Source organism: Antechinus flavipes, chromosome 2, assembly GCF_016432865.1.
Source record: "Antechinus flavipes isolate AdamAnt ecotype Samford, QLD, Australia chromosome 2, AdamAnt_v2, whole genome shotgun sequence".
Classification (NCBI taxonomy): Eukaryota; Metazoa; Chordata; class Mammalia; order Dasyuromorphia; family Dasyuridae; genus Antechinus; species Antechinus flavipes.
In genome coordinates this window covers 524,111,251-524,122,576 of record NC_067399.1, presented here as the reverse complement: position 1 = coordinate 524,122,576, position 11,326 = coordinate 524,111,251, and the positions used below count along the sequence as shown (strand labels likewise).

General features: G+C 38.3%; 1 protein-coding gene across 1 annotated transcript in view; it reads left to right on the top strand.

The window, feature by feature from the left end:
- The first annotated feature begins 458 nt into the window (after window positions 1–458).
- GNB5 (G protein subunit beta 5) overlaps window positions 459–11,326 on the top strand; it is a 50,195-nt gene continuing 39,327 nt past the window's right edge. The window contains exon 1 of the mRNA XM_051980668.1: window positions 459–874. Within this exon, the coding sequence (XP_051836628.1) occupies window positions 763–874 (112 nt within the window). The 5' untranslated portion in view covers window positions 459–762. The remainder of the gene's footprint in view (window positions 875–11,326) is intronic.

Below are 11,326 nucleotides of genomic sequence, written 5' to 3'. Positions count from 1 at the left end.
CACTGCACTACCTAGCTGTTCCCAAATTCTTGTTTCTTGAGCTGTTGACAGATTATACATTAAAAGACCCCAGGTCTTTCCGTTAGCACAAACTGATTACTCTCATCTCCTCACTGTCCACTCAGCCAAGTGTGTATGGGGAGGGAGGTGGGGAGGAGAAGAGAAACAAGATAAGTGCGGGTCCCCAATATCAATGGCCTCAGTGACCCATCTAGTGAATTTTATTTCCTACTCAACGTTAAGACAACTACTGAACCTTTTATGATACTCCGTTTGTATCAAGACATTTCTCATCAACTATGTCTGCGATAGCCCTTCGTCCAGCCAACCCACCTTCTAGGCAGAGAGAAATCAGGGACCCAAAGTGGTCCTTCCTCCCTGGGTACCACGCCCGGGGCGTGGCTGGAAGAGAGGACCTGAGTCGAAGGTCATCTCCCCAGTACCTTCGGGGGCAACCCGGCCGTTCCCAGCCTCCTCCACTTCGCTAAGCAACCCGAGTCTGGGGAGGGGCCGTCTCCCCAGGGACTCCGGGGCAGCCTGGAGGAAAAGCGGCTCCCCATCCACCGGCAGCGTCACAGTGACGGGAAAGGGAGGAGGGAGGGAGGAAGTAGAGGCCAGTCGCTCAGGGAGACAGCAGCTGGAGCTGCAATAGCCACAGCATCAGCATCAGCCCCCGCCCTCTCTCCTCCCACTCCTGTTCTCCTCCTCCTCACCTCTCTTCTCTCTTCTCTCAACCCCCCGCTGGCCCCGCGACCCGGAAAGATGGCAGCCGAGGGGCTGCACGAGAACGAGACCCTGGCATCTCTGAAGAGCGAGGCCGAGAGCCTTAAGAGCAAACTGGAGGAGGAGCGGGCCAAGCTGCACGATGTGGAGCGTGAGTGCGCGGAGCCGGGGCCCAGGATGGGCGTGCGTGCAAAAGGCTCCGGGTGCTAGGGCTGGAGGGGGATGGGGATGCTGGGGGGAGGGTCTAGGGATCAGGGGCTGGGGTTGGAAAGGAGGTAATCGCTGAAGCTCCTGCTGTATGGATTACCCTGGACCTCCTGCCTGCTCTGAGAGCAGGGTGTTGTTTTTTTTCCCCTGGGTGGAGAACTCAGCTGGGTAAACAGGAAAGGCTCGTGCCCTTTGATAGGGAGAGAGGGCAATCTGGGAGCGTAGGGAAGGGATTGAGCGCTTGTAGCTTCTTGTCCTTGGCAGGAGATTTTGAGGGAAGAGACGACTGTGTCCCTCCAGGGGATTGTCCTGGACGGAACGAAGCCTGTTGATGCTTTGAAAACAGGTTACACTCCTTTTGACCCTCCCCCCTTTCCCAAAGGAGTTCCCTTGGGTACCATTCTCATTTCCGAACTCTGCCCCAATAGGAGACCTGCTGAGAGAGACATCATTTGCTCACCCTAGGGGTCATCGAAAGGCAGGAATGAATGCCCGCCTGAGGCTGCTTCTGTGATTTACATTCTTTTCTGTGACCTACAAAATGTTTATGAAAGTCATATTTGGCTTGTGACTGTTGTGGTTAAAATAGCCCTCCCGAAGGGACTTATGTGGAAAATTTTATATACCGGTAGACTCGTAAATACTGCTGGGGAATACAAAAATGTCAGTAACAAGATCAGGGAATTGAGAGAGAGTTTCAACGGGGACCCAGTGGCCAGAAATAGAAACCCACCTCTCAAATACCAGTGTGGTCATGGCCCTTTGTTCCTAGACATACAGCCACTGACCATGCCAAGCTAGTACGTTAATGTTTTGAGCTGAGAACCTTGAGTTCCTAAATTCTTTTGGAGCCCTCTCCCCCAATTCTTCTGATTATGGGTCAGTACTATGGTCTTCCTCAGTAGCTGATTCCAACCCCCAGAGCATCCATAGCTAAGGAAAAATTGCTACAACTCATCCCTTAACTTCAGAGATTAAAGTTATGATTGTTCTTTTCCTTGAAGAATGGCAACCCCACGATTATCTTTGTAATCTTTGTATATAGTCTTACATATTTTAGCAGTAGTTGGGCTTCTGATACTTTTTTTCCTTTCTCCCTTCCGGCTTTTTCCTTTGCTTTTGATTTCAAAAAGAAAATAGAGGATGGAGAACTCACTTTGGGATTGTTTTATTTTTATGGGGCAAAGGTGGAAAAAAATTTACCAGTTTCTGAAATGTAAAGTTGGCTGAATTATGACTGAAACAAATGTTTCAGAATAATAAAATTGCAGTTTTGTTAGATGATAAAGTAAGAGAATAGAATCCTGTAAATATATGCAAATACTATTCATCACAGATTTCAAGATGGGTCATCTATGACTGAGCCAATTAGGTGACTATTTTAAAAAGACTCTTGGATAAGTCAGCTTCCTATGACCACTTTCTCTTTTGGCAAGGAGTTTTTGATTCAGGAAGGCTTTAAAAAGATGTTCTTTTCGACCAACTTTTCAAGTCACTTTTGTGACTTGCACAAAGATGATTCCGGAAAAACATTATCTACAGACTGATCTCCTTTACTCAAAAAAGCACAGGAGCACCCTAATGCCTTAAGTATCAAGAATTTAGCCCTGACTTCAAGGTCCTTTACACTATGGCTCTAATTTATCTTTCCAATCTTATTTCTTACTACCTCTTCTCATAGTTTGTGTGTATGTGTGTGTGTGTGTATAGATGTCTTTATATGTGTGTATATGTATATGTATGTGTAGGGGTCTTTAGGTATATGTATGTAAACATGTGTCTATGCATGTATAGACACACATACTTATGGTCCCTATCTCTACTGTGTACTTTGGGCAAGTTATATTTATCAGTTTCTTCATCTATAAAACAAGGGGATTAAGGTAGATGACATCAAGGATGCTTCAAGTTATAAATCTAGGAACCTGTAAACTTACTCCATTAAGACTAGACCACCATCACCTAACAACCTCCTACACATAGGACTTTGATAATATATCAAAGTTGGAAGGAATCTAAGAGGCTCTGCTATAGTACAATCTATATCCAAAAGTAGGGGGGACTCACTGCCTGCCAACGTAGTTTATTCCATGTTTTGGATAGCTCTGGTTGTTAAATTTTCCTCTTTACCCATTCCATAGCCTTGTTGCTGTACCAGTCCAGTCCCTCTTCCATGGGAGAATCATTCAAATATTTGAGTTAGTTAGCTTGCTCTTATTATGTCTTTTCAGAAAACTTGTGTTCTTTTTTCTTCATACCTAGAAACTTCCCTTGTCAAAATGTTCACCATTCTTGAAAACCCATTTCAAATACTGCCTCCTTCATGAACAGATTCCCCTCTGATCCCATGCAATTTTTCCTCTTTCTTATGACACATCACATTTTGCCTTATGTAGAATAAAATTATATTATGCTGGAAGACTCGAATAAGAAGAGAGGAGGAGGAGTTGCATCAGTGGGAGCAGTATAGATGAGATTAGTGGCAGTGCAGAGAATTGTGGAAATCTTCTTTTGGTCAGAGGTGCAGGTTCTTTGTGAAAGAATTCACGAACCTGAAGAGTTGTAAATGGCAAAAATGGAGTTTACTGTTGGTTAGGAAGCCAGTTTTGCTAAGAGACTGACTTCCTTAGTGGCAAAGTCCTATTAGGGAAATGAAGGCTGGCATTGAGAAGATAATGCCTTCTCAGCGGGCAGGGTCCTAGCAGCTATACTAAGGGACAAGGATAGTCCTGCTTTGGATATTCTGCAAAGAAATGAGTAAAAAGCAGGGGGAGGGAGAAGGTACTGGAGCAGCCTGAGATGATCAGACCAGGATTTTTTAATTGAATGTGAAATCTTTCCTGTGACTTTCCAAAAGATCAATAGGAGTTTGATTTGCCCTTGAATGGTATTGCTTATTTCCCTCTTGAGAGGATGTGAAACTATTTAGAGTCTGGGTTTTTGCAGATTAAAGGAGATATGGTTTTTGTGATTTTACAAGATTTTTACAGAGTTCACTCAGATCATACAGAGTTCACAATGTGGACTAAATCATGGATCAGTCAGTCAACAATCATCACTTAAGTGCTGACTGCATGCCAGGTACTATGCTAAGTTCTGGGGATACAAAAAAAAAAAAAGATACAAAAAGACTGTATTCGTTTGTACAAGATACTCTGGACCTTTGCACTTTTTGTTTTCATCAAAAAGTGAAGAGCTCTTTATAGTCAATCTATTAACAAACATTTATTAAGAGTTTACTATATGTCAGGAAAGTGTTTTAGCTACTGGGCATGCAAAGATTAGAAAGTGAGGTAATTCCTGCCTTCAAGGAGCTTACTCATTGGGGGTAAACATCTCTAATACTTGTGTAGCTATTGCAGTCATGTCTATTTCTTACCCATTTGGAGTTTTCTTGGTAAAGATAACTGGAAATTTTTCTTTCTTTGGGGGGGGGGAGAAAGTCAGATAGAGGAGGACAGAAGACAGATTTTCATTAATTGAAAAAATAAAATTGAATTTTTAAAAATCAACATCCTTTATCTTCGACAAAGAGAAGATCCAATTCAGTTCCAATTGATCAATGATGGACAGAATCAGCTATACCCAAATAAGGAACACTGGGAAATGAATGTGGACTACTTGTATTTTTGTTTTTCTTCCCAGGTTATTTTTACCTTCTGAATCCAATTCTTCCTGTGCAACAAGAGAACTGTACGGATCTGCATACAGATAGTATTTAGGATATACTGCAACATATTTAACATGTATAGAACCGCTTGCCATCTAGGGGAGGGGCTGGAGCGAGGGAAGGAAAAAGTTGGAACAGAAATGAATGCAAGGGCAATGTTGTAAAAATTACCCTGGCATATGTTCTGTCAATAAAAAGCTATAATAAAAAAAAATCAACATCCCTCCTAAATATAGGTGCCTAAAACTGAGTAGAAGACAGCCAGACCATAGCTTCCTTATTCCAGCATGTTCTCTCTCTCTCTCTCTCTCTCTCTCTCTCTCTCTCTCTCTCTCTCTCTCTCTTCTCTCTCTCTCTCTCTCTCTCTCTTTCTCTCTTATTGTAGTCTAAGATTTCATTGCCTTTTACCATCCCTTATTAACATTTTTGATTCATATTGAACTTGAAAACCACCTAAATCACTTACCCCACCTAAATCATTTATCCCACCAAATTCTTTCAGACAAACTACTATCTTCCAGGTCCACTCCAACCATCATCACCATCAATCTAATATTCCTGAAGCTAAAATTTATCCCAACTTAGCTCTATGATGTAACAAGATAAGTGTGCTAGAGAGTCAAAAATAAAATGCTATGTGAAAGCAAAGGGTAAAGTTATTACTGACTGGAATGATTTTAAAAATAAGCTTTTTGGAGGAATTAACTTTTGAGTTGAACTACTTAAATGGACAGAAATTAAATGAGCTAAGAGAGGAAAGGGAAGATTCCATGCATAGGGAATAGAGAGTATGGTAGGGCTATTCAGGAAGCAAAGGTTTGTTCAGTTTGGTTGGAGCAAAAAAAAAAAGTAAAATGAAGCTAGAGAATAGGTGGTGGACAATTTGTTGATAGAAGGGAACTATTGAGGAATTTTTTTTATTTTTTAAGCAGATTGACTAACATTTTTCAGACCATGAAGTGTTATATAAATGTGAGCAATTATTATTGTAACCAAATATGTAAATAAAAAGATTATTCTGGCCAAGTGTACATTTATATTACAGCCAGGAAAAAATCCTTTTTGGAATTTATTCATGGGAAATCTAAAAAATGCCCCCTAAAAAGAATAGTAAAGCTTAAATAAGAAGTAGGAATTCTATTTTTCCTCATTTAAAATATCTGGTTTATCCAGGAAACAAGCCCAATGAAATCCTTTTATATGTAAAATTCATTAATCTTGGGTTAGTTTATCAATGATCTTATAGAACTGGAAAGTAGGACATTAGATATTTTTATAACATTTCACTTGTATATTTAATAACATTCATAGTTTTCATATTAAAAAAAACCCTTGAGTTTTTTTTTTAAATCATGAGATCTATGATTACAAAATGATCAGTAAATAACAGATTAATTCCTGACTAAAGATACCAAATCCTAATGGAAAAGACAGGCCTTCTCTAAAGTAGAATGCCAGAAGTGGAAGGGACCAGAAAGATCATCTTACATTTTGCTCACTTAAGAGGAATTGAAGTGAAGTCATTGTTCTGATAATGGCCCAGAACTAGAAACCAAGTTGTTCAATTTTTGTACTTTAGTTCATGTTTTGCGATTTGAATATGGGCAATGGACATCTTATAAAAGTGTGTAAGAGTGGTTGAGAGAATTCCCATGCTAAAGGTTCTGATTTACTAACCTGCTTCTGGGAGCCAGGGATCCTTCTTGTCAGCACCTCTCTTTCTCCTTCCCTATGCCTATAACCAAGTCAGACTGATCCACTCCATTGCCTTGTAAGGCCACTGACTGTCCTAGACTCTATTATTCGATAAACAAGTTCTGACACAGTCTCATTCTCATCTTCCCTATAACTTTCTATGTGGGAACACTGTGAGTGGATGAGACAAGGTATGTTTAAAAGAAACATTCTACTACAAGTCATGAATCCCAAAAGATGTCTTTTAGAAAAAGAAAAGGACTTATAATATACAAAATATCTATAGCAGTTCTCAGGGCAAAAAATTGAAAACTGAGAGGATGCCATTAATTATGGAATAGCTGAATAAATTGTGGCATGGGATTATGATGGAATATTATTGTTCTATGGGAAATGATGAGCAGGATGCCCTCAGAAAAATCCTCCATGAATTCAAGCAAAGTAAATTGTACTGTGTACAGAATAATAGCAGTGTATGATCAGCTATGAAGGACTTTGCTATTCTCAGCATTACAGTGATTCACAACTACTCTGAAGAACTTATGATGAAAAATCCTATCTATGCCACAGAAAGAACTTGATTGTGTCTGAATACAGACTGAAGTATAAAAAAAAGAAAAGAGACACATGCTCTGCCTGCTTCAAGCTCCTTCCTGCCATACTAAAAATGTACCTAGTCTGCTCTGCCCTAGGAAGATAATCCAGCTTGCCCACCCCAACCCTCCCCCTGACAAAAACTGGGGGCATAACTGGTGCCTGTTTTTTTAAACAGCTGTAACATTAGTGGTATCTAGCATTGGAGGAGGTTTAGAAAAACAGCTCCATGAAGACTGGGAATCCACAAAGGAATAGGAAAAGAATATTGCATGTCTCAAAACTGGTATTTTCCTTCCTGTCAGGAAGACACTTCCTCCAATTCCCAAGAAAATGTTGTTAAGTGAGATGACCCATGTCTTATTCAGTTATGCTATTGTGTCAGTATCTCCCTTTTAAGATTGATGATTGTTTACTCCAAGGAATTTATACAGGAGACTTTCTCCAGGTTCTTTCTATTAGTCTTTGGAAACATGTCTACATCACATGTTTGTTAATATTCAAGTATACTGAGATAACTAAAAATCAGAATGAGTGTCAGAGATAATTGGGATAGAACAAATCCAACAATATCCCCCCAAAGTTCGTATCACATCTCCTTCAGCACTTGACACAGAGTACCTGGCACAAAGTCAGTACTTAATAAATGCTTGTTAATTGATTGATTCATCAATCACTTTTTACCAAGTTGCTCTGAATTAGGCCCAAAATTTCAGTTTCCCATGTCATTTCTTTCACCATTTAAAGGATGAAATTATCATGAAGGCAAGTTAAGAAATTATTAGTAATTCAGCTTTTGGCAATTTATGACTAGATCATTTAAGCTCCTTCATCATCTACTCCTAAAATGAAAGATTGCTCTACTATATATATATATATGTGTGTGTGTGTGTGTGTGTGTGTGTGTATAATATGTATGTATATGTACATGTATGAATGTCTATATATTTATGTGTACATATATGTCTGTGTGTGTGTGTGTGTGTGTGTGTGTGTGTGTATAATTCCATGAGAAGCTTAGGCTATACATCACAACCCTCTCTTGCATTTCCTTCTTCTATTCAGATGACCTGTAGAAGTAGTGTCAAACTCAGATAGAAAGGGATTTAGGGGTCACTAAACCAAACATAAGGATCCCTGCCATTGATGATTGACTTAGAAAATCACATATTGACATTATCTATGTTCTATTGTATTTTTATTTATTTGTTAGATACTTCTCAATTATGTTTTAATTTGGTTCTCTATGTTTGATATCTCTGGCTTATATTGTATAATTACAAAACAGTAATATAATTTCTGTTTCTTTTTGGATTGATTTTTACCTAAATACTCACCATACTTTCATTCCCCTTCTCTGCCACTCTTCATATAGATGAGTAGGAATGGAAATTATGAGAGAGTAGTATTCTAGTAGCCAAGGGAAGAAAAAATGTGTTAAATATTCTTAAAAATTTGAAGAAACATTTTGCTTTTAAATATTTAAATATTTAAACTCACTCGTAATTTTGTGGAGAGCAATTTCAGTAGAGTAGTTGAGGTAGACTCTCCATTGCAAAGTTTTAAAGTAGGGGACATTTGATTAGAGTTATAAGCATAAGGAAAACACCCAGCAAGGAGGAAGATATTAAAAATGAACAAGAAAGGAAACGATTGATGGGTAAAGTTCTTAAAGAAGGGATAAAGGGAAAGGAAAAGATCAAAGATATAAATAAAGGACATTTAGTTAGAACAAAAGCCACCCTATTCTGAGATGGAAGAAGGAAAGAAAGGGTAAGATATTGAGATTAAGTGAATACCAAGCATGTCTTTGTATGGAACCATTTATTTAAGATTCTGGGCATTTGTGCTCATGTTTGTTTTTAAAGATGGTTCCTAGAAGGGGGATCCATCAGGAGGCCATTCTCCCCAAAATTGTTTATTTTATAAATATATATACATATGTGTCATTGATATTCATCTCATTAGTGGTGGTTTCCTTTTAATCCTTTAATTCAAAGGAATTAAGAGTGCACAGAATTTTGAGAATTGGCAGAAATTAAAGAGTTAATTTGAATTTTAAATGAATGTCATTAGGAAGAGAAAAGGAAAATATTCTGGGAAAAATAAATGATGGTTGGCATATATCCTTGCTTTCACTACATACAGAATTTCTGCCTTGGTTAGTGCATCAGGCCTTTTTATTTTAGAATCTAAACAGTAATGTTAGAATGTAAACATTTTCGGTGGAGGTGAAAGGGAGAATCAGGACACTTAATTCTTTATGCTCCAAGCAGCATATGCTGGTGAGTGACTATTAAAATAAAACACACACACACACACACACACACACACACACACGCACACACGAAACATCTCTCCTGTGAGATAATAATTAACTGTATTTATCAGACTTCAGCTGTTATTTGCATATCAGAAGAAAGGTAAGGTTGCCAGATTTGTTTGAAAAGCTTAAAAAAAAAAAATACAACAAAGGCAGTGGGCCAGATAAGTTTCTTAAATATGTGGAAATTCCCTTTCAGAGTACATGTTAAGAAATGCAAAAATGCCTTCATAGTTTGAATAGATGGAAGGAGGAATCTATAAAAGAACATCCCATTTAGGATCTCATAAAGCAGGAAAAAACACTGGCTTTAGACAGAGGTTCTACCTTCACACTCTGCCTCTCACACTAGCTGTGTGTCCTTGGCCAAGTACTTAACTTTCTGGGCCCTCAGTTTCTTCATTAATAAAGGTTGGAGTTGGACTCCGCCTCTAAGACTCTTTCCAGCTGTAGACCTATGTCCCTAACAGTCACAAGTATAAAGCACTTTCCAGTTTACAAAGCAACTTAGATTATTTCATTTGATCTTTATTCTACCCTTTTAGGACAGATTGTGTAATTATTATTATTATTATTATCATCATTATTGGTTTGCAGTTTGAGAAAAGGCATTCTCCAGAAAAGGAGAGAACAAAGTATTGAGAAATTATGTGATTTGGCCAAGGTATTTAGTGGATAGCAGAGGAAGAAGCAGGACAGACTCAACTATTTTTGAGTACAGTGCACTATAACATAGGGAAAGTGTCTATGCCTAGAGAAACATACTGACATACAGGGGAAAAGAATTGAGTGTTCATTTGGTTGGTTGTTTTTTTTTTTTTTTTTCATAGTAGTTAGCTTTTTCCTACTAGTAAGATCCTAGATAAGAATGTACATGTGTCTGTAAAGAAAGTCTTTCTCTTGATGGAAAATGCCATTCACATCCAGAGAAGGAAATATGCAGTCTGCATGCAGATCGAAGCATACTATTTTCACTTTTTTGGTTGTTTTTTCTTTTACATGGTTTTCCCCTTTTGTTTTGATTCTACTTTCACAACATGACTAATAGGGAAATATGATTCATATGATTGTACATGTATAACCTATATCAGATTGCTCACAGTCATAGCGAGGTAGGGAGAAAAAAATTGGAACAGTCTTATAAAAGTGAATGTTGAAAATTATCTTTACATGTAATTGGAAAAAATAAAATACTATTAAGTGGGCAAAATCATCTCAAATGTCAGAATGTCTGAATAAATTAACAGAATATGACTGGGGAAAAAATGTCACCCCCCCAAAAAAAAATTCTTCCTAGCTTAATCTGATTTTTTAATAGAATAATATGTCTTAAGGAGAAAAGAGAAATAAAAAGGTAGAGAGGATGTCCCAAAAATTATTAAAGCTAAGCATTGCAAACTTTTGGCAAGCCCTGTACATCTATATGTGCATATGTGTATATGCATATATGTATATATACACACACATTTTGGAGGGTGGAGGTTGGGGAAGTTGTAGAAATAATTTGAGATTATTCCCAAAAAGTATAATCATCCTCCTAGAGAGAGTTTGCTATTGTTACATAAAAGTAACTGTGGCTTCAGTAACAGCACCAAGGCTGCTGAGAATAAAAGCTGTTCCAGGGCTTTGATGATTGTCTCTGCACCCTCCATCTTATCCTCCTGGCAGTAAGAAATCCTTGGCTCACTAGTATTTTAGGGAGGGAATCTAGTTTCCCTAGATTTGTTCAAGGCTCCTCTTAAATTCCCATTTGTAGCAGCCATTCCTTTCCCCTTCCTCACCCCACCTCAGTCCCAGATAGTAGTAGTACCTTCTTCCAAATTAGCTTTATCTGCTCTGTGTGTATCTTAAGTAGTTTTAGTTATTTATATAGTTTTCCCCATTAGAATGCAAACTCCTTGAAGGCAGGAGGATTACCCCGCCTTTTTTTTTTTTCCTTCTCAAACTCTTAGAAAATTACCTAACATACAGTAAGAACTAAAAGAAGAAAAAAGTTTGTTGACTGATAACAAAGCCACAAGTATGCGATGAGCAATGTCTCATAACACACTCGCAGCCCAGAATAGGCTTTCTCTCCCTTTTTTCATCTGTATCATTTGAGTCCCAGTTCAAAT